At 46.3% G+C, this 22,160-nt stretch overlaps 1 protein-coding gene across 1 annotated transcript in view; it reads right to left on the minus strand.

Moving 5' to 3' along the window:
- Positions 1 to 22,160, minus strand: part of KDELR3 (KDEL endoplasmic reticulum protein retention receptor 3) — a 79,390-nt gene that overhangs the window by 16,478 nt on the left and 40,752 nt on the right. Inside the window, exons 3-4 of the mRNA XM_069652974.1 lie at positions 17,892 to 18,050; positions 17,494 to 17,746 (exon numbers count right to left, since the gene is read on the minus strand). Of these exons, the coding sequence (XP_069509075.1) occupies positions 17,494 to 17,746; positions 17,892 to 18,050 (412 nt within the window). The remainder of the gene's footprint in view (positions 1 to 17,493; positions 17,747 to 17,891; positions 18,051 to 22,160) is intronic.

Consider the following 22,160-nt stretch of genomic DNA (forward strand, 5'->3'; position numbering starts at 1 on the left):
AAAGGGTTTAAATTAACATCAGTATGAGTCTGATTTTGTATTGTGTCATTAGTCATACATAGACTTTTTACACAGTTTTCTCAAAAACACAAAAGTGCACTAGAAAAAACATAAAACATTTATCATTCAATTTCGTAAATTTCATTAAAAAATATATGTAAAAGTGTCAAACTAAAATTAAACAGTTACTTTTTCTACTTTTTTACATTTCAGGTTATTTTCCCCTACAAAAGGGAATTTCTATGAAATACATTTCCTTCAATAATTTCACCAGCTCTATTGCTAAGGAGATCTCTTTATCAACCAAGAGTCTATGCCAACATTCTTGGGGTTTTAACCAATCATTGTTATGAACACATTTCGAAAAATATTTTTCATGGGCTAGCAGTGTAGCTGGGCAAGTTATCAAGAGATGTCTCACATCCTGAACTAGACCTTAACCACAAAGGTCACATTTTCCTTCCTTGTGATCTAAGTGTTGCAATAGTCTTATAGTTTTTTTCTGTTTTTACCAAATTAAGGCCAAAGCGCAAAGGTTTGGCACGCCACTTACGGTTTGGCAATCTCCTTAGGTAGGGCAGTACATATTTACTCTGCTTTTCATAGACGGCAACATTTCTAGTATTTTTGAGATCGTAAAATAAAGCCCTAGTTGTGATCCAGTCAGTTCTCATTAAGGCCTGTTTGGCTTTGTCCAGATTGACAATAAGGGTTTCGCTATTTGTTTCACATTTTTTAAGAATTTGTTCAGGATCTTGTTGTAGTTTTATTAGGTATTGACTTTTTTTATGAATTTTTAATATCTCTTATGTCTTCAGACAAAGAATGATTAAGAGTTCCTACTGGGCAGGGCTTCCTGTTGATAAAAACATGCTTGGTTTCACCCTCTAGGAACTGTGTTTGTCTGCAGGGGCTTTCAGATTATGTCAAATGGATAGGGGCCGGGGGTTTCAGGGAAAATGTTCCTGAAAGGGGCAGCACCCTGCCTAAACGTATCTTGGGGATATCATGGTGCCAGACAATGAGACTGTTCCCTATAGGGGTTAGGACAAGGAGGGGACAATCCTGGGACCTCTGGTCTGGTTGCCCCACCACAGGTTACCAGAACTAGGCAGAGAACCTTGGTACAACCCTTTTCCTGAGCTTCTGAAAAATATGAGAAAAATAAAGCTATGCTTGGACATGCACAGTGGCATAACCATGGGAATGTGGCAATGTAATTGATACTGAGCTCAGAAGGAAGTGAATGGTGGTGTTTATTTAACTTTGTTAAGACTTTCAGTAAATTCTTGCAGGTGAATTCTGAGGCCTGTGTATTCATTGCACCTTGACCAGAAGTGTCTCTCTTTGGTGCCATTATTACCCATGATTGTGACCAGCACTTGGCAGGGACGAATCACACTTTGTTTGCATTGCCTGGAGGCCCTTGGTTAGGAGAGGGGTCTTTTATTCATGCACAGAAGCTTCATTTTATGGGCATCCACCCATTCTGCCTCATCCATTTCACTGGAACCCATTTCAAGGCCACACATTTCAATGCAAGGCCCTCACACCAAAATTACACACCTTGCTTTCAATGCAGAAGTCACCACCAAAATTACAAATACAATTTAAAAAAAGAAACAAATATAAGTAATCAATAATAAGGAACAACAGGGCATGAAAACAGAATGAAAAATGAATGGGAAAAGAAGAATAATACAAGTAGAGAAATTGGGAGGAAGAGGAGATAAAAGGGGGTTTATCATGGGTTACACTCCCATTTCTCAATAAAGAAAAAACTGAGAACCCCCTTCTAAAATTCGAGATGCCTTCACGTAGGATGTCCAAGGCAACCATTTTGGTGAGTTCGATTGGAATGAAAAGTCTGCAGTGTGTAGAGCGTGAGATGAGGTAGATGTCATTGAGAAGCCATAGATCATGGGTGCACAACATACGGCCCGCGGGCCAATTGCGGCCTGCCATGCCTTTTTGTCCGGCCCGCCAGCAACAAAGACTTTCCTAATGGAGGGCGGCCCGCAAGCAGCATCGGCCGCCCTCCATTAGGAAAGTCTTTGTTGTCTTCCGGGCTGGACAAAACACTGGCCCTCATTGGTTCAGTGCGCACGAACCACGTAGCTCCTACGAGCCACGTAGTGCGTGTGTGCTGCACCAATGGAGTCCCAGCACTACGGCTGGCATGGCCAGTAAAGCTTGATGCCGGAAGGCATTTCAGCCTTGTCACGCTCACACCAGCTGTAGTGCCAGAAGCCTCGCCAGCGTTCCAGCACGTCTGGTAAGTACATTGTGGGGGGCTGTATGTTTGTGTGTGTGTGTGTGTGTGTGTGCGTGTGTCTGTCTCGGGTCCGTCCTGACTGTGTTTTTTGTTTTTGTATGTATGTTGAGATGCAGAGGTGGGGGGGATGGTTGTCGCTGTCTATGGGTGTTTGTATTTGTATGTCTGCAGTGTATGTTGAGATGCGGGGGTGGAGGGTGTGTCGGGTCTGCTTGAATGTGTTTGTGTGCAAGTGCAGTGTGTGTTGAGATGCGGAGGGGGGGGTGTGTCGGGTCTGCCTGAATGTGTTTGTGTGCAAGTGCAGTGTGTGTTGAGATGCGGAGGGGGGGTGTGTGTCGGGTCAGCCTGAATGTGTTTGTGTGCAAGTGCAGTGTGTGTTGAGATGCGGAGGGGGGGTGTGTGTCGGGTCTGCCTGAATGTGTTTGTGTGCAAGATCAATGTATGTTGAGATGCGGGGGTGGGGTGTGTGTCGGGTCTGCCTGAATGTGTTTGTGTGCAAGTGCAGTGTGTGTTGAGATGCGGAGGGGGGTATGTGTCAGGTCTGCCTGAATGTGTGTGTGTGCAAGTTCAGTGTATGTTGAGATGCGGGTGTTGGGGTGTGTGTTGGGTCTGCCTGAATGTGTTTGTGTGCAAGTTCAGTGTATGTTGAGATGCGTGGGTGGGGTGTGTGTCCGGTCTGCCTGAATGTGTTTGACGGCAATTGTAGTATATGTTGAGATGCTGGGGGGGAGGAGGTTGTCGGGTCTGCCTGAATGTTTGTTGTTGTGTGAAAGTGCTTGTTGAGATGCGGGTGTGGGGTGTGTGTCGGGTCTGCCTGAATGTTTGTTTTTGTGTGCAAGGTCAGATTATGTTGAGATGCGGGGGTGGGGCGAGTGTCGGGTCTGCCTGAATGTGTTTGTGTGCAAGGGCAGTGTATGTTGAGATGCTGGGGGGGGGTGGGTGGGTGTTGGGGTCGGGTCTGCCTGAATGTTTGTTGTTGTTGTGTGCACGTTCAGTGTATGTTGAGATGCGGGGGTGGAGGGTCCGGGTCTGTATGCGTGCATGCTTGTGAGTTTGTTTAGTGAGTTGGGTGGTGGAGGGCTCAGGTCTGTATGGATGTATGGTGTATGCTTGTGAGTTTGTGTGCTGAGTTGGGGATTTGGGTCTGTATGGGTGCATGGTGTATACTTGCTATTTTGTATGAAGGGGCGTGGGGGTTCGGGTCTGTATGAGTATGTATGCATGGTGCACGTTTGGTGGCATGGGGCATAGTGTTGGGGGGTGGGGGTCATGGGGCATAGTGTTTGGTTGGGGAGTGGGGGCCATGGGGCATAGTGTTTGCATGAGGGGTGGGTGTCTTGGGGGATAGTGTTTGCATGAGGGGTGGGTGTCTTGGGGCATAGTGTTTGCATGAGGGGTGGGTATCATGGGGCATAGTGTTTGCATGAGGGGTGGGTGTCTTGGGGCATAGTGTTTGTGTGTTTGTATGAGGGGCGGGTGTCTTGGGGCATAGTGTTTGCATGAGGGGTGGGTGTCTTGGGGCATAGTGTTTGGTCGGGAAGTGGGGGCCATGGCGCATAGTGTTTGCTTGAGGGGTGGGAGTCTTGGGGCATAGTGTTTGCTTGGGGGGTGGGTGTCTTGGGGCATAGTGTTTGCTTGAGGGATTCGTGTCTTGGGGCATAGTGTTTGCATGAGGGGTGGGTATCATGGGGCATAGTGTTTGCATGAGGGGTGGGTGTCTTGGGGCATAGTGTTTGTGTGTTTGTATGAGGGGCGGGTGTCTTGGGGCATAGTGTTTGCATGAGGGGTGGGTGTCTTGGGGCATAGTGTTTGGTCGGGAAGTGGGGGCCATGGCGCATAGTGTTTGCTTGAGGGGTGGGAGTCTTGGGGCATAGTGTTTGCTTGAGGGGTGGGTGTCTTGGGGCATAGTGTTTGCTTGAGGGATTCGTGTCTTGGGGCATAGTGTTTGCTTGAGGGGTGGGTGTCCTGGGGCATAGTGTTTGCGTGGGGGATGGGTGTCTTGGGGCATAGTGTTTGCATGAGGGTTGGGTGTCTTGGGGCTTAGTGTTTGCATGAGGGGTGGGTGTCATGGGGCATAGTGTTTGTTTGAGGGGTTGGGGCTATGGGGCATAGTGTTTGCTTGAGGGGTGGGTGCCTTGGGGCATAGTGTTTGCATGAGGGGTGGGTGTCATGGGGCATAGTGTTTGGTTAAGGGGTGGGAGCCAAGGGGCATAGTGTTTGCTTGAGGGGTAGGGGCTATGGGGCATAGTGTTTTCCATGTGTTTAATAAAAATTGGGGGTTGAAAAAGCCTTCTGACACGCCACGCCCAACCGCGACTACCGGCCCACCCACATTTACTTTTCGGCCCACTATAGCCATCATGTAAGGTACTTTCGGCTCTCTGTCAAAATCAGTTGTGCACTCCTGCCATAGATGAACAGAAGCAGCTTAAATGTGAAACTGAAAAGTTGACCGTTACCATGAGATATGCTTCACGGCTAGCATGAAACCATCTAAGGACCGATGCGTTCCCTTAATGGGTAATTGCTAGTGAATTTGCCTGCCTTACTTTGTCTTTCATAAAACGCGTATCTATTTAGCCCGAGCAAGATGGCTGCCATCAAATTTAGAAGGACTTGTTTTACCCATATTCCCTCACAATAATCAAACCAAAAGTGTAAAATCAAAATGGGAGACAATACCATGAGCAACACCTACAGGCAAGGAAGAAAGTACAAGTACTGAGCAAGCTTTAATAAAGGGGAAATATGTCAATGAATATAAAGTGTTGAGGTTTTTTGTGAATGTTAAGTAAAATTGATATTTGAGATCAAATTAGGATGATTGTTGCTCTACATTACAGAGCAATACTGTCTTCACATGAGGGAGGGCTTGGCTCAAGAATATCTGCACAATAAATATATTTGCTACATCTGACAAGGTAATTACTAATTTAGTGTGCAAATATTGGATTCCTGGTGTTGAGTATATCAACTTGTTAATAACGGGGATCCGTATTATTGAATTACAAATATATGAGCCTGGTGATCAACGCATTACAGTAGTGTGCTTAGATAAAAGTGAGCCCTCACTGGTGCAGTAATCGATTACTAAGAGCCAATGGATGCTAGTCCAATGACTTGTGCACCGAAACAAGCATGCACACGACTTTAATTCCATTTGTTAAGCATCGCATAAAAGTGTGAGTGAGGAGAGCATCTTCATTTTACAGACTAGAAGGTTGCCAGTAAAGGAACCACCTTCCAGCAAAAATATCCTAAGCAGCATTCCCACAGACATAGCCACACAGATTTAAGAAATGTAAATACTCAGCATTGTTTTGTACATATGAGTCCTGAGGAAGTGCGATATGAGCACACCATGCTTCCACTCTCACTTGAACAGACAAACTTCATGTACAAATATTTACTAAAAGTCTTACGAACCTGCAGCATGTTTTCTTTCTAACATGCCACCTAAAGTATTGTATCCAAACAGGACTCCTTTCATTAATCTACAAACGTTGTATCAATACAGCAACAAGAGAGCATGGCAGCAATGTTCCTCTTGTCATTCTTTTAGAATGCAATGCAGTCTGCTGATTGGTTCAAGTTGTCATTGTTTATCTGAGCTATGGTGGGAAGATGGCTCCATCAGTTCACCTGGAATACAACATTACAGCAGTGTATGATGGCGTGAGCTGGAGGTATATGCACTGCAAAGGTACCAGGGACGTAATTTAGGGGTTGCTAGGGGTCACACTTTCAACGCCTGTGGTCTCCCTTGCTACCCCAACCTTTTTATTTTGTTTACAAATTGAAGCTCCTCGGCTGTGGCCAATGCCATGTGCCCTTTTTGTTTCTGGAGTGGCTGGCTTTCTTGTTCAGGCCTCTTAAAAAGCAGGGGGTTGCACTTTGAATAGTGACCATAAATGAGAAAGAATAGGAATGACAAATAATTTGTCTTTCTGGAATTCTAAACAATAATTGCTAGACTCATTAAAGGTTTATTTCAGGCACACTTCAGGGGGTGAGTCACTGATTTAGTTTGTTGTTAAACAACTCAAATTCACAATGCAGACAAAATCGCTCAAAAAAGCATTCAGAGTAGAATAAGCATTCATTTTGGACTATGGGCCTCATTGCACGGTATGCGGTAACCATGGCGCTATTAGCGCCATGGTTGCCGCCGGTATTTTACCGTGTCCGCCTTGGTGGATGGCGCAATTACCGCCCTACTCCAAGGTGAGCAGGGGCGGTAATTCCCCATTCACCAAGGCACTTCTCCATTTCCATTTTTGCCCCCCTAGGGCTCAATGGGAATGGGGAAGGAGCTAATTACGGTACCGCAAATTAGCACCAAGGTCCCTTTGCGGGCCCGTTTCTTAACAGCTGCTAAAACCAACCGTTGAGGTCGGGTCCCGCAAAGGGACCTCGTGGTAAGGTGGTAAGGGTTTACCGCTGCCCTTACTGGCACCGGTAAACCCTTACCGCATTCCATGTATTGAGGCCCTATGTATTTTGCTTTTCGCAAGTTGCACTTATGGCATGTCTTTTTCTGCCGATACATATGGTGATCCATTCTTGTACGAAATGTATATCACGTTACAGTCATATTGTAACCATATTTTTCATAGTGTACCTGGAAACAATGCTATGTGATGCCACTTCCTATTTTGTCAAGGGGTAAAAGCTTGAGTTCCATCGCTTCCCGGGATGTCACTTCGGGGTGGGGTTAAATGACATCACTTCATGTGATGTCACCAGAGGTCAAGGGTCATGTGATGTCACTTCCGCTACCCCTGGCATTTTGGTGAACTGACGTCCCTGGAAGGTGCCCAGACATCTCTCGCGCTCAGGCACTTCTATGCTTTCGGTTATATTGCCCTAAAACCATTATGGAACTGGATTTGTATTTGGACTTTCCTGTCCACCTCCACGTCCCTGCCCCATCTTCATTAAGCTTATATTTCATGATATGTTATCCTTGGAGGGGGCCAAGCAGTCCTGGCAACATTGGTTCATCCTGTTACTTGAGCTCTCCTAACACCCTGCCTTCAAGTTCTTAAAGTGTGTTGAAAGAGGACTTTTTTATCGCAAAGTATTTTGGACCAATCACTCAGAAGGCACTATTTAAAAATAAAATCATTCTTCATTACTGAACCATATCTGAGGAAGCCGATCTATGCTAAGGAGAACATTCCAGTGAGTGGAGTAATTAATCCCCGCTGTCTGTAACAGCGCATCTAAATGGAAAGCCAAGCACATCTTCCTGCAGTTGGGTCCCTATAGGCAGAAGGAAATCAGTTTGGCTCCTACTTAAAGATCCTGGTATAACTGAACGTGTAGACGGTCCACTATTTATGTTAAAGATTGAAAATTGTTATGTTACCACACATCTTCCAATACACATGTTTTTGTAATAAAAACAATCAGATCAAGAACGGGTACATTTCTCTGTTATGAGTCAGGTAGAATATTAACTAATACAAAATAATGCCAGTGTTGGTTAGATGATGGCCGGTGGTACAGGGTTCTTAGAGCTGTGGCAAGTGGAATGTGTGTTTTCATCTGTGTACATCCGTCTTTTCACTGACTGAGCCTTCCATACCGAATACATTGGTGTAACTTTTAAGTTTAGTAGGTCCGTGTACATTTAAAACTCTTTTCAGCTTGGGCTATTAGGTTCTGCTTACGCCACCTGTAAGCCTAAACTATTGCATTCGAGAACAGATAGGGAGAAATGGCATATGAGACGGGACACACAGCTTGTAGGTGTTGTTTAGTTATTTTCCCACCCATTAACTGCACACAGCCATGCTAATCCCTATGGCCATATCCACCCAGTCCCTACACCTCCCCACCCAAAACATCTCCTCGTGGGTGCTCTTTGAGCTGGCTTTAATCAAGCCTTACTATCAAACTTTGCATTGAAGTGCCTGCCATTTTATTTTCAAAGCGGTTTTCGGAGAGTTATTGACTTACTTGCAGCTGTAAACCAGCTACTGGTGTAATAAAAATGTCTTAACCAAGTTTGTCTTTAGCGTTTGGGCTTGGGTATACGTATTAGGCATTTGACAGGCACTGCTATTAGATGCTCAGGTACTAACACCATTTTGCAGCTGCTACCGTCAATAGCCTGTTAATACCGCTGCCTGAGTGCCTGACATGTGCCTTTCCCATGCCCACACAAAAGCCCAAACTGTTGGCATTGCCAATGCTTGTTCTTGATTGGATTGCTTGTGTTTGAGCAATTCTGCCCATGTTTTCTTTGTGTTCTGCAGAATGTTCTACATAAAAACACGAAACGCGTGCTAATGCTCTTGAACGGCCCTGGTCTAGAGAGCCTGTACTCAGCTGGTGGGGCCTACCTGGCCTAAGCATTCCAGCGTGTGTTTCTTAATGTTTGGTTGGGGCCTTCAATGAGTCATAAGGGCCTTTTCACTTTCCTGTCTCAGTGAGCAACTCCAACAGCCCTTCTCCAGGCCCCTGTCAAATCTTGATATTGTTAGCCCACTCCTTTCTAACACCTTTCTAACAACTTTGTATTGGGCCCACCAAAACTAGCTTTTACTTTACTTTACATTATTTATATAGCACAGCCATAGACCCGAGGGCGTGACGGCGCAACAAGACAAAACATCACTGTAAACAGATAACAAGCCATAGGCGAGAAGTCAGACTAAAAGAATAAAAGTGTTGATAGTGGATTTAAAAGCAGATTAAAAAGGTGGGTCTTCAGCTTTGTTTAAAGATCTCAAGCGATTCAATACATCTGATCTCTAAAGGAAGAGCATTCCAAACAGTGGGCCCAATAGCAAAGAAAGCTGAGTTGGCCACCTTTGCAGTTCGACATTCTGGAACAGATAGAAACCTGATTATTGGATCTCAGGGCTCTTATGATTGTTTATATAGGGAGAAGCTGTTGTAAATAATCTGCCATTTTACCCTGTAAACAATTTTGTATAATAGTCAGGGTTCTGAACAGAATTCTAGACTCCACTGGAAGCCAATGGAGAGCACAACATGATCTCTGCGCTTGAGTTTCATAACGACTCTAATAGCGCCATTTTGGCACACTTGGAGTTTGTTACGATCCAATTTATCTAATCCTATTAAAAGACTTGAGCAATAATCGATTTTAGACCCTATTATTGCTCTGACAATAGTCTCCGAAAGGCTGCTACTATTTACCACTGCAGCTTAACAACTTGGGGCTTTAATTTATGCAGTGGCCCCACCAGTGCAGTAAGTGCTCCTTTTTTTGGTGGCTATTTTCTCATGATTATATCCAACTAAAATGTATTCAAAATCGAAGGGACTGCCATCGAAGGTGTAGGATGCTGGAGAAAAACAAAATGGGCCTTTTTTTAAACCCCTAGATCATAAACATAAGGTGTAAAACCAGCGCATAACGTGCATACACATTGCTTTTAAGTTCCAGAGGATTTTTGTTCTATGTGGAGACGGGATATATGTTTTTTTATTTTTTTATTTTTTTATTTTTTACATTTGTAAAGCGCACTGCAGCCCTAAGGCATAGAGGCGCTGATAAGTGGTACATAAGAAGGCTTGATTAAGGGTTACAAAAAAAGCCACCCCAGAGGAGTTCTTAGAATATACATACAGAGTTACAGATACATAGGTCCAGGGTAGCGAAACAAAGAACAGGCACATTATTTGAAGAGACTAGTCTTGATGGCCTTGCGAAAGGCAGTGTGAGAGTCGAGTCGTCTGATGTGCGGTGGAAGGGAGTTCCAGAGGGTGGATGCCATGGTGGGAAAGCTTGCGCCACCAGCACGCACTCTGCGGGTTTTTGGCACAGTTAGTAGATTGGAATAGGCCACTCTGGAGGGCCTGGAAGCACAGGGTTTAGAAAATCTCTGGACGAGATATATAGGGGCCTGATCGTGAAGACATTTGTGCGTGAGGGCAAGGGTTTTGAACAGGATTCTTTCCTTGACTGGGAGCCAATGGACCTGACACCTGAGGTCAGAGATGTGGTCCCTGCGTGATAGTCCAGTGGCGGCCCTTAGGGCATTGTTTTGGACTAGTTGGAGTTTAGCTAGGTTTTTTCCTGACGTCCCTATTAGAAGGGCGTTGCAATAGTCCACTCTTGAGCCAATGATTGCCCTGGCGATAGTTAGGCAATTCTGTTGGGAGAGGTACGGTCTGATTGCGTTGAGCAGTTTGGAGTAGTAGGCTGAGGAGGATGCAATGGCATTGACCTGCCTGTTCATGTTCAAGTTCGGGTCCAGGTAGACACCCAAGGTCTTGACTGTTTGGGAGACAGGGATAGGAATAGTATCTATGGTGAAGGAGTTGTATTGCTTGTCCAGCTTGCCCAGGGTGGACGGGGAGCCAATCAGCAGAAGCTCGGTTTTCTCGCTGTTGAGGCATAACCAGTTTTCTGCCATCCAGGATTGGATCGTGGTGTAAATGGAGTTGAGCGTGTTCAGGTCAGACAGGTAGTCCCCGGAGAGGGGGATAAGCACCTGAGTGTCATCAGCATAGTTCGTGTATGAGATGCCCAGGGCGTCAAGGATCTTGAACAGCGGCCTCGTGAAGAGGTTGTAGAGGGTAGGGGCGATGCATGATCCCTGTGGGACGCCACACTGGATGATGCTCGGGTCAGCGCAGGAAGAGTCGGAGAAGACCTTCATTGCTCTGTCCTGCAGGAAGGAGGTTATCCAGTTGCAGGCAGTCGGGGAGAAGTTGGCTGCGGTGGCAAGATGGTGGCATAGGGTCTTGTGGTCCACCAGATCGAATGCAGCTGATAGGTCCAAAAGGAGGAGTAGAGCAGGTTTGCCTGCATCTCTGAGGTCGTCCATCTGGTTTTTGAGGTCAAGAAGTGCCGTTTCGGTGCCATGTCTTGGCCTGAAGCCTGACTGCCGAAGACCAAGAAGATGGTTATCTTCGAGGAATTTTTGAACTTGCAGGTAAGCTGCTTTGTCCAAGATTTTTAGTAAAAATGGGACAGTGGTAATGGGTCTATAATTCCCTTGGACCGAAGGGTCTAAGGAGGGTTTTTTGATAAGCGGACGAACCCATGCTTCCTTGAGCTCAGCTGGAACATGGCCAGACTTGAATGAAGCATTAATGAAGGCAGTGATGAGGGGGACAAGGGCAGGGGCACAGTCCTTGATCACCTGGGCTGGGCAGACGTCCCCTTTACAATTGGAGGGCTTGATGGATCTAAGGAGGGCAGCGACTTCGGTTTCAGTCATGTCCTTGAACTCAAACAGAGGGGCTTGGCTGGTGTCAGCTAGTGGAGCAGGGGAGCCAATGTGTTTGGCTAGAAGGTTGTTGAGGGCTTTTTGGTGTGCAAGGATCTTGGCGTGTAGAGTGTCCAATTTATCCAGCATGGCGGATTGAATTTTGTTGCACCAGGCTTCATCTTTTAGGAGAGTAGAAGGGGGGGACGCAGGGGTCTCAAGCTCTCTAAAGATGGAGAAGATTTCTTTGGTCCCTGATTTGGCTTCTGAAATCCTAGTGTTGAAGGAAGACGCCTTAGCCTTGATTATGGAGATTTTGTATTCAGTGGATAGGGCCTTAAAAGCTGCTTTAGTGGTGTCTTTGGGGTTATTCTTCCAGGCAGAGAGTGCAGCTCTTTTTTTTGACGTAGCTGTGAGAGCTCCTGGGTGAACCAGGCATTGGTATGTTTGACCTTTTTTGCTTTTTTGAGGGTAAGAGGGGCTACAGTGTCCACGGCCTTGGTGATGATCCTTTTGAAGTCTTTAGCAAGTACTGATGGATCATTAGAGAAGGGTGGAGATAGTGCAGGTACGAGGAGATGTTTAGTAAGGTTCTCCTTTGTGAGCTGCCGAGAGCTTCTGGTGAGTGCGGCAGGGAGGGAAGTCGCTGGCCTATGCGGCCCTTTTGATGTGGTGATGTCAAATTTAATGCAATGGTGGTCAGACCAAGGGATAGGGGAGATGCCTTTGACCTCAAGGGTGCAGTTGTGGTGGGCAACCCAATCTAGCGTCCGCCCTTTAGAGTGGGTAGGCCTGGAGATAGATTGGGAGAACCCAAGGTTGGAGAGAGCTTTATTGAGGGCAGTGCCGTGGGAGTCCTTAGAGTCATTGAGACCGAGGTTAAAGTCACCTAGGAGGATAACTTTAGATGAGCTTTTTAGATTGTCTGAGAGCGAGTGAATTAGGGCTTCCTGGAAGTTAGTGCTCGGCCCAGGCGGGCGGTAGACCGCATGGAAAGCAATGGTACAGGTGGCTGAGAGCTGGAGTTTGAGCAGGAGGTAATCAGAGCTCTGACCCAAGTCTGCTTGAATCCTTCTGAATTGTAGATTCTCCTTGGCAATGACAGCCACCCCCCCCCCCCACCTCTATGAGTGGAGCGATCTTGTCTATGGATGGAATACCCTTCCGGGATGGCAAGTGAGAGGGCAGGGCCAGATGTATCGTTTAGCCAGGTTTCACTAATGAAGAGTAGGTCAAGTTTATTAGAGCTGATAAGGTCGTGAATATCGAGAGGGTGCGCCGGCAGGGACCGTGCGTTAACTAAGGCACAGTATAATGTGGTGTCCTTAGGTTGCAGGGTGTGGTCGGTGGTGGCAGGAGTTGTCACAGTGCGAGTTGGCGGTACAGGGCAAGGGGCAGCACTAATACCAGGGGCAGCAGTCATGGAAACAGGCAACAGAGTACAGGGCGCATCAGTATTAGCGGGGGCAGCAGTCATATAAGCAGGCATCAAGGTACAGGGCGCAACACTTTTACCTGGGGTAGCAGTCATAGAGACAGGCCACAAAGTACAAGGCGCATCAGTATTAGCAGGGGCAGCAGTCATATAAGCAGGCACCAAGGTACAGGGCGCAACACTTTTACCTGGGGTAGCAGTCATAGAGACAGGCAACAAAGTACAAGGCGCATCAGTATTAGCAGGGGCAGCAGTCATATAAGCAGGCACCAAGGTACAGGGCGCAACACTTTTACCTGGGGTAGCAGTCATAGAGACAGGCAACAAAGTACAAGGCGCATCAGTATTAGCAGGGGCAGCAGTCATATAAGCAGGCACCAAGGTACAGGGCGCAACACTTTTACCTGGGGCAGCAGTCATTGAAACAGGCGCATCAGTATTAGCAGGGGCAGCAGGCCTCAATACTGGCAGAATATTGCACGACACTCTATTAGGAGCGGGGTCATAGAATTGCTGAACGTGGTCAGGAGTGGTACCACGGTTGTATGTGACACGAGTGCTGTGCATTCCTGCTTCCCTTTCAATTAGCACATTCTCATGCTGTCGGAAAACCAATGGATTCCTATAGAATCTGGCTGATTTTGCCACCTGGAAAAAGTAGGAAGATTCCATAAGAATACGTTATGAACGTGGCCTGCGAAGCGTAATTTGCAGGCAGCATTTACATGGAGAGGATAATTGAAGAGTAAAGACAATTCTGCCGATATTTTACTCTTTGCATTTCTACTCTATTGTGAAAATGAACACAATTGCACAGAGGGGAGCATTTGGACTTAGATACAAATGGACACGTCCACTCCAGTGCAATTACTGATTTGTATAAAATGACTCCCAGAGAGATTACATTCAGAATTTCTTTTTAAAATCAGTAGCCATTGGCACAGGAATAGGAGGGGAAAATGCAGGAGGAGTGGCTAAATGACTGGGTTTTCTGGTGGTATTAAAAGGCAACACACCTTGCTTCCACCCTCACAGCAGAGGAAGCCAAAGGAGGGGTTTGCGGATGCAAACCCAGGCACGTAAACAAGCACTTAGGAAGGTGAGATTGTGTGAAACTCATAAGAGTATAGCGTCAATGAGTTCAAAGCTGTGGATCCAGCAAAGATGTAATTAAGACTGGGTCTGCCTTCGCCTCTCTGATCTGTATCCCCTTCCTGAAACTGTGTGTATCCCCTCTCTATGTCCTTCAAATCATACCCTCAACATTCTATTGTACTTGTGCCGGAGAAGATAGCTCATGGGCAAGCATTCCTCTTGGGATTCGATAGCTGGCCTGCCTCTTAGAAGCTGGAGGAGTCGAGCGTTAAGTGCAATGTAAATCCCAGAAACAAAAAGAATAATCCGATCCATATTATTTTATCCTTTCGCTGTATCACCTTCAGGCTCGGACTGGCTTATAGGGCAATAGGCCCATGACCGAACCAAAAACGCAAAATGCTTGTTTAGGCCAGTTTTTTAGGCCAAAGTGGGGTACTTTTTTTGCCAATGTAGGCCAGTTTGATGAGTTATTTCACTATGGGGCTAATAGTTTTGACCAGTGTTGCTGAATAAATATTCTTTAAAATGTACAATTTGCATCACGTTATTAAAAACCTCCCCCTTGGGTACTATTCAAACAGCGTCACAAAAGGAATGAATTCCCATGTGTAATAGTGGGCCACTTTTTCGTTGGTCCCAAGACAATTTTATGCCCCCGTCCGACCCTGATCACCTTGTAGTACAGTGCGTTGTTGCTTCACAGTTAGGTCCACCTTATATAAAACCCAGTTCACACTATACATTATCATTTACTATCAGCCTGTGTATAGGGACGTCAACAATTCTCTTACCACTGCCCACCACTGCATCACTCCTCCGCTCTCATCCTTTTCGACCTTTCGGCTGCCTTTGACACTTCAGCTCTTTGCTCCCTCCTTGGCGTCAGGGGCACACTGCTTGACAGGGACCTGCCCCCATTTCTCTGACCAGTCCTTCTCCATCTCCTGGGACTCTTGCACCATGTTCCTGATGCCCCTTCCCCTGGATATCTTTCAAGGATCAGTTGTAGGCCCACTACTCTTCACCGTATACACTTCCTTCCTAAGACATTATTTTCTCCTTCGTATTAGCTTTCACCTCTTTGCAAACAATACTGAAATAGTTTCCACCCTCTTTTCATCTCTGCAATCTCTGAATGCACACGAGCTCCCTAAACACCATCCACCACTGGTTGACTATGCTGCCTCATGCTAAATTATTCAAAATGGGAGTCATCTTTCTCCCTGCTTCCAAGGCCAACTCCCTCCCTCTCCTCGCACCTCCTCCGCACCTGACCTCTCACCTGTGGCTGACAACCTTGGGGTTCTCTTTGACAGTGAGGCGAATCTCTACCAGTTCATCATGGACCTACTGACTCCCACTTTCCGTCCTTTCCCCTACTTTCCCCAGTCCACTGGAATGGCTTGTCTCTGGCCATCAAAGCCATCTCTACAGTGGAACTATTCAAACTATACCTGATCGCAATGGAAGTAGCACCCCAAAAGCCCTCGTACCCGAGCTAGCAGCCCAACCTATCTCTCCTGCATTCGGCCTCAAGACTACTCGATGTAATTTGTAAAAATGAAAATACTGACCTAAGACTCTCAAAGTATAAAATATTGCTAAGTCTCACAGCCCCTTTCCCTGGTATATGTTAGTAATCTTGCCCATTCACGAGTATACATCATTCAATCCAACAATGCTCTTACTTCAAGGCACCTTACCCTCATGGGCAGACTAGCCTATAGGGAACTCTGGAGATTTCCCGGTAGACCTCTGCACCCTGAGCCTCTTTTGTGGGGGTATTGCCACATTTTTCCATAGGAAAAGTGTGGGGCTTGCTAAAAATGTGTAATATAGGGCCACTTTGAAATGTATTTCCAGGGCCTCTTTTGGTTCCCAGTCCACCCTTGCTTACCCTAGAATTTACTCTGCTCTGTTATTGTCTACCTTGTAAGGCATTTCTGTTTGAAATGGCACCCTCTTCTTAGATAAATACAAATATATGTTATCTTATGTATATTTAAGTTGTTATCCATTTTAGCATTGTATATGCTGTCTCTTCTTCCCGAAGCATTGTTTTATGGAAGGATCCACAGTGAACATGATGATGACTTTTCTTGTTTCTTTCTAGGAAGGTGGCTCTGTTGAGCAGGTCACAGTTTTTATAGCGCCAGCTGAATCGCTCACAGGTTAACTGCTTGCCTTTAACATGGCACAAGATATCACCTAGCAACTTATAATCCTGTTAGGGTCAGCACAGGCCTTACTCTTTCCAAGACCGATACCTTGAGTACCATTGTGTTGGGTAGTAATAACAGCTATTTTTGCAGCTCATAGAAGCAGGAGGAATATGCCATGAAGCACTGTATAAAGACCTGATATGTATGATTGTTTTATTGGTAGAAAGTTGCTTCTCTGCATTAGATTTTCTACCCAGCGTGATTCTACATGTTCATTTTAATCAATGGCTAATCTCCAGATCTCTATTCAGAACTGTATTCCATACCTAGGATGAAGGATATCACAGTCTCGAGGCTGTTCTTTGTAGTTTCTGAAGCAGGGATCTTCGAGCCATGCCTAAACAGACAGTGTCTAGGTAAAATAAGCCTTGCATAAAATGCAAATACTGCAAGAGGCTCCCAGGGTGCTTTGCACAAGGCGTAAAGCCGAGACACTGGCTGTTGCTGGAAACATGTATGCACTACGCCCACATGTTCATGCTTTCTGCACGCCTTGCTTTCTGGATCTGATGCCCTTGATGCCTCTCCATTGATAGAGACATCTCTCAAAATAAGCAGTACCCTAAAGCTGCCTGTAGCAGCCTGTAGAAAGGGCAACTTAGAAAATCCTCAATAAATAATAACGAAAAACTTTTTTGGGAGCTGATATCGGAAAAGAGTCCTGTGCTGAGGAAGGCATAGATACGTTAGAGACCTGTAAGAAGTAATCGCCAGCCTTCGTGCCCAGCCTATCTCCGTAAGCAAAACAACCAACCTCCACACTGTTTGGAAACTGATGTCCCCGCGCCTTTCCCACGATTGACTTCATCCACTCGTGCAGCCACACAAGGACGCCTTCAACCTCGGTAGAGTTTCAAAATGCTCAAAACTCAGATGACGTCGGAAGAATCCTTTAATCTTCCGAAGCAGAAGTGGGAAAACTTTCAGACATCTCTCCAACAGTAGGGAACGTTTAGATCGTAAATCGAAGACGCCTACCCACCTATGGGAAAGCAGGTTTCACTTCCCCCACTCCCACGGAATGCTGTGTCTTACCTTTCAAGAGCGTGTTGCATCCCCCCATTTCTCCATTCCCCCTTTGAGATTTTCCCGATCATGATCTCACCTGCATGAAAAGAGATGTCGTCTGACCTCCATTTGCGGACACCATTCCCAAAAACCCTAGAAGGTTTTCAACACACTCTCCACCATGGCCCACCTTCAGCACCCACCTATTTCAAGAGGTTTCCTCGACGCCCCCTTTTAATCTCCCGCTTCAACTCCCCCTACCTTTGGTGACATAGAGATAGAAGAAGTCGCAGTAGAAGATGGTCTGCACGACCCCGGACACCACCGCAATCTGGTCATAGAAGCCTTCAGTGTGGTAGCGCCAGATCCAATTGGCAAGGTAGAGAGCCCGGTAGAGACCCAGGAAGAAGAGGTAGTGGGTAGTGATGGTCTCTGCCTCGCCCGTCTTACTGATCATGAAGAGCTGTGGGAGGATGGCCACCGACTCGAGATAAATGGAGAAGGTCCACAGGATCTGGAGAGAGAGGGAAGCAAACAGAGATTCATTACAGCCTCGGCAATGTTTGTCTCTGCGTCTTGTAAATCAGACCCCTCACTCTCTGCCCTATTAAACATGTGAACAGTACTAGATGTCTTCTCTCAGAAGGTGGCACTGTTACCTCCAGAGGGGCGAACTCGTAGTTCTCGAGGAATGAGAGCCCAATGACCGGAACCAACAGAAACTCCATCCGGAAGGTATCGTTCTCGCTGTCATAGGTCTTCCGGAGCTTTCTATAAATCATATAGATGGTGATATAACTGCAGAGAAGGAAGACAACCTGGAGGGAAAAGCAGAGAAGCCTTCATTTTAGACAAAGTGTGATGCATAGGCAGAGCTGTGGGCAGGTCCCAGTGCAGGAATTGAAGGTGTGCAGCTGAACAGCAGGAGTAGCAGGAGATGTTGCAGGGCAGGACTGTGGTACCGTGCGAGCGGTCGTTATAGGTCCCGGTACTCAAACACCACGCCGTGGGTGGGACAGCCCCAGTACTGAAAGAGCAGAGGGGAGACATGCAAGGTGGGAAAGGAAAGCACTGGCAGAGCGTGGGATTGTGTTTTTTGGTCGAATTTGTTAGGTATTTTTGTTCATTGTTATGAAAAATAGATGTGGGGTGGGGTAAGGGGATAGGTTAAGGTAAGGGGAAGTGGTTGGGGAGCAGGGGATCTCTTCCCCCCCCGCATTATTTTAACGAAATTTGATCAAAAAGAATTCAGTCATTTCTCAGTAGGTCACTTCTTTCGATCATTTCACAGTAATCCTTGGCAGAATTGTTTGTGGGCAGATCCAGTACTGGAATATTGGGCGATCCTGAAAGTTAGGATTGAGATACACATGAAAAATATATGTGTTTGTATCACTACTGGAGTACAAGGGGTCGCTGATGTACTCCGGCACAGCTCTTTCTTTTCCCTAGGGCAAAAATAGCAACAGGTGCTGCCAAGAGTTAGGTACATAAACCGAGCAGTGCGTAATAGGAAAGCAGGGGTTCCTGCAGGTCAGGTATTGTGCACTATTGCGCCCTAAGTCTCCAGTCTCAGTCCTGTGACTCGATTTCACAGGTGGAGTGCTGGGCCTGGCCCTGTTACATACTAGCCAGTGCAGGCTGAAACATGGGATGTCCCACTACATTGAATGGCACAGGTTGACTAGCATTTCAAAAACAAGGTTTGGAAATGCAATACTTCTGGCTCGTGTATACTGAAAGGGATTTTTTGCGTGTACACGCACCAGACACACAGAGACAGAGGCGGGTTAACAGCTCTAGACATTTGCAACCAGAGAAGCGATGACCACACTTTACATCTCAACCCTTCTGCAAAAAGCATCAAATGACAGACACCTGTCAACCCGCAAGGCATCTAAAAAGGCTGCTAAAGTCTTGGAGCTGCCCTTTGCACAAAGATCCATCGTAGCCATAGATCCCATCATGCACTGGGCAAGGACAGGCTGGGAAAGAGTGAATTGGGGAATGGAGACCTATGGAAGGAAGCACCAGTGAAAGCACCACTGCCAATCTACATTTGAGTTTGAGAGGACCCGGGAAGTTAGTGAGGGTAAGGAAGCTGCTTTTTATGTCTTGTTGACAGGGATGTATACTACCCTCAGCTGCCATTTGCATAGTCTCCAGGCACTCTGCAGGTTTTGAAAGCGAGGTGGGTGTGTTAGGTTAGTGTGGAGAATGCCGAAAATGCAAGATGGCAGTGTTATTGCATTGATGCAGTCCGACCGGAAGTACCCTAAGCTCTGCATGCGAGTCAGCTGGGGCTGAGCTATGTCAGTTGGTTGCAGAGGTAGAATGTGAGAATGTTTGGTGTTTAATTGACATGTGTGAGGGACTTAATTGGTATGCGTATTGTGTGAATGTCGTGTTTGGGTGTATGAGTGCAGAGAGAAGTCAGTGGAAACATTGGGTTCATGATGAAAGCAGAACATCTTGTAGCAACATATAGCAAATCATAACATGGCAATGCGAGTAAGGAAAAGTCATGGCAAAGCATGAAGGAAATAACAAACCATTAGAATGTATACCAAGTCATGAAAAGGGGTTAACAAGACAAAACAACATGGTCTTCTGACAACACTCCACCACTTACCTCTGCATACAGCTCAGACTTCACATTCTCCCAGTGCCAATGACAACCCCTCCTCTCTCTGATTGATACATTGTATGATTTGCCCAACAAGGATCTGGGAATTGCCAACTGAGGGGATGGGGGAGTCTAGAAACTCCACTCATTACGATTAGCAAAGTGCTCAGGGTTACGGGAGGCATGAGCTTTTGGTTAAGAGGGCTGTCTTAGATATGAAAACCCCAGACAAGAAAAATCACCACAAGGCATAAACGGTCTCACAAAGAATTAGAATTGATAGCAAATAATTAAAAAGGCCTAACAAGACAAAACAGGGTGGCCTCCACTCCAGACTTCAACCGCTTCCCTCTGCAGACAGCCCCCATTTCACAATCTCCCTTTGCTACTGCCAATTCCCCCACCCCTCCTCCTACACCTCTCGCTCCCTTTCTCTCTCTCTCAGATACATTAATTGTGCCCTGTGGCCGTCAATGATCAGGGAATTGGCAGAGGAGGGAATTGGGCCGTCCAGAGACTCAACTCATTACCCTAAGCGAAGTGTTAAGGGTTAAGGGAACCATCAACTTTTGGTTAAGAGGGCTGACTGCGACATGAAAACCCCAGGCACTCATTTCAACTTCCTTTGTACGCTAGTTGTAGGCTGCAAGCCTTCTCAAACCTCACCCTAACTGCTAAGGTACTTTGCTTTGTGGGGGTCCTGGAACGTTTGCTCGTTAGGGCAACACTCGTCAGACAATGAACATCATTTGCAGAGGGTGGGCGGGATAAGCATCAGAATCCCTGGTAATTTTTCCCAGAAGTCTACATCAGTGCCTTCAACAAACCTCAGCCCCCTCTCACATAGTGTGCAAAGACACAGACCAACATTAATTTTCCCCAACCTCCAATCAGACCTCCTCACCTGTTGTTGAGGAAACTCCATAACATTGATTTCAGAATGATGCTGAAATCCTGCATGGGGTTCATCAAAGGGGAGTCAATAAGAAAAGGATCAAGAGAGATGCAAGGTGGAGTGTGGAGTCCCCCATGTGCCCCCACAAAGCAGGGTGCACTATCTCTTGGAATAAAAGGGGGTGCTGGAGTTTAGATAACAATCACGCCATAGCAGCAATTATTATTAATGGCCAAAGTCACAAGCGGCATGTCTGACCCTCCTAACATCCAACTAAGCCAAATATTTGAAAGAGAGCATGCATCGGGGTGGGCGGGGTTCAGCCTCAGGAGTACATGACTGAGGGGTCATGGTGTCAGATGTGCAGGGTTAGATATGAATACTTTAGAATGACTTCATAGAGAACAAAGGGTTTTTGAATGGGGCTAGATTTCAGCCACCAAACCAGCATCACATCCTACTAGTTGCTAGCTGGGCGTGCCACAAAAGTGAGATACAATCCACAACATCACGCCAAGGAGAGATTGGGCTGTTCTCCTTAATGTCACAGTGAAATCTGAAAAAACTGATTATTTTAACCCTAGCTCACATTCTTATAAGAGCAACCATTTTTTAAACTTGGTCTGCAGAAGCACTCCTTTCTGACTGAAGATCCGTGCATCCTATCAGGCTAAAGTAATGCCCTTGGACTCAGGGTAGTTTGCTTCCACACACATACTCCCCTCCCTGTTTTCATGTATCTAGGTCGTCACCCCATGTCTCCACTCCTCAGTCCATGCTTTCTTCTTGAAGGCACTCCCAACAGTGACCCTCAAATTGCTTCTCCCTCTTCTTAACTCCATCCACATCCGGGATATAAAAAGGACCTCCCTCCAAACCTCCAAGTGGTCACAGCGATCATAGCACCTGGGTGGGTTAGGAGGGCGGAAGTACTGGGACGAGAAAGAGAAGGACTAGAAGTAATGAAGACTTCTGGTAAGTAACAGAGTATCCCTATCAGCCAGACTCGCTATGTTCAGGTGGATAGATAGCAAGAGCATGGGACAAACACTCTCGCACTAAGCACTGACAAAGCCAACACGTGTGCCTTGTCAAACAGTAGGGCGAGGCTTATGCTTTTGGTAGTGAGTTTAAAGATGGTATAGGGCTCTGATAGGTTATTTTGCTAGGTTTGTGTAGTGATAATAGGTAATTGGTTTAGAGAGTAATTGTTTTGTGACAAGCTCAGAGGAACGTGAGGTATCTGCCGTGTGCAGTGGAGGTGTGAACAGAATGGAAAGGCTGGGAGAGAGGGTGGCCATGACATCTGCCTACATTTTTAATTTCTGATCAGAAGATGCCCATTTCAGAGAGCTTTCAGGATGCAATTAGCTAAGGTTTAATCAATGAAGAGCACTCTGTCATGTG

The sequence above is a fragment of the Ambystoma mexicanum genome, chromosome 3q (genome assembly GCF_040938575.1).
Source record: "Ambystoma mexicanum isolate Mex_15411 chromosome 3q, UKY_AmexF1_1, whole genome shotgun sequence".
Lineage (NCBI taxonomy): Eukaryota > Metazoa > Chordata > Amphibia > Caudata > Ambystomatidae > Ambystoma > Ambystoma mexicanum.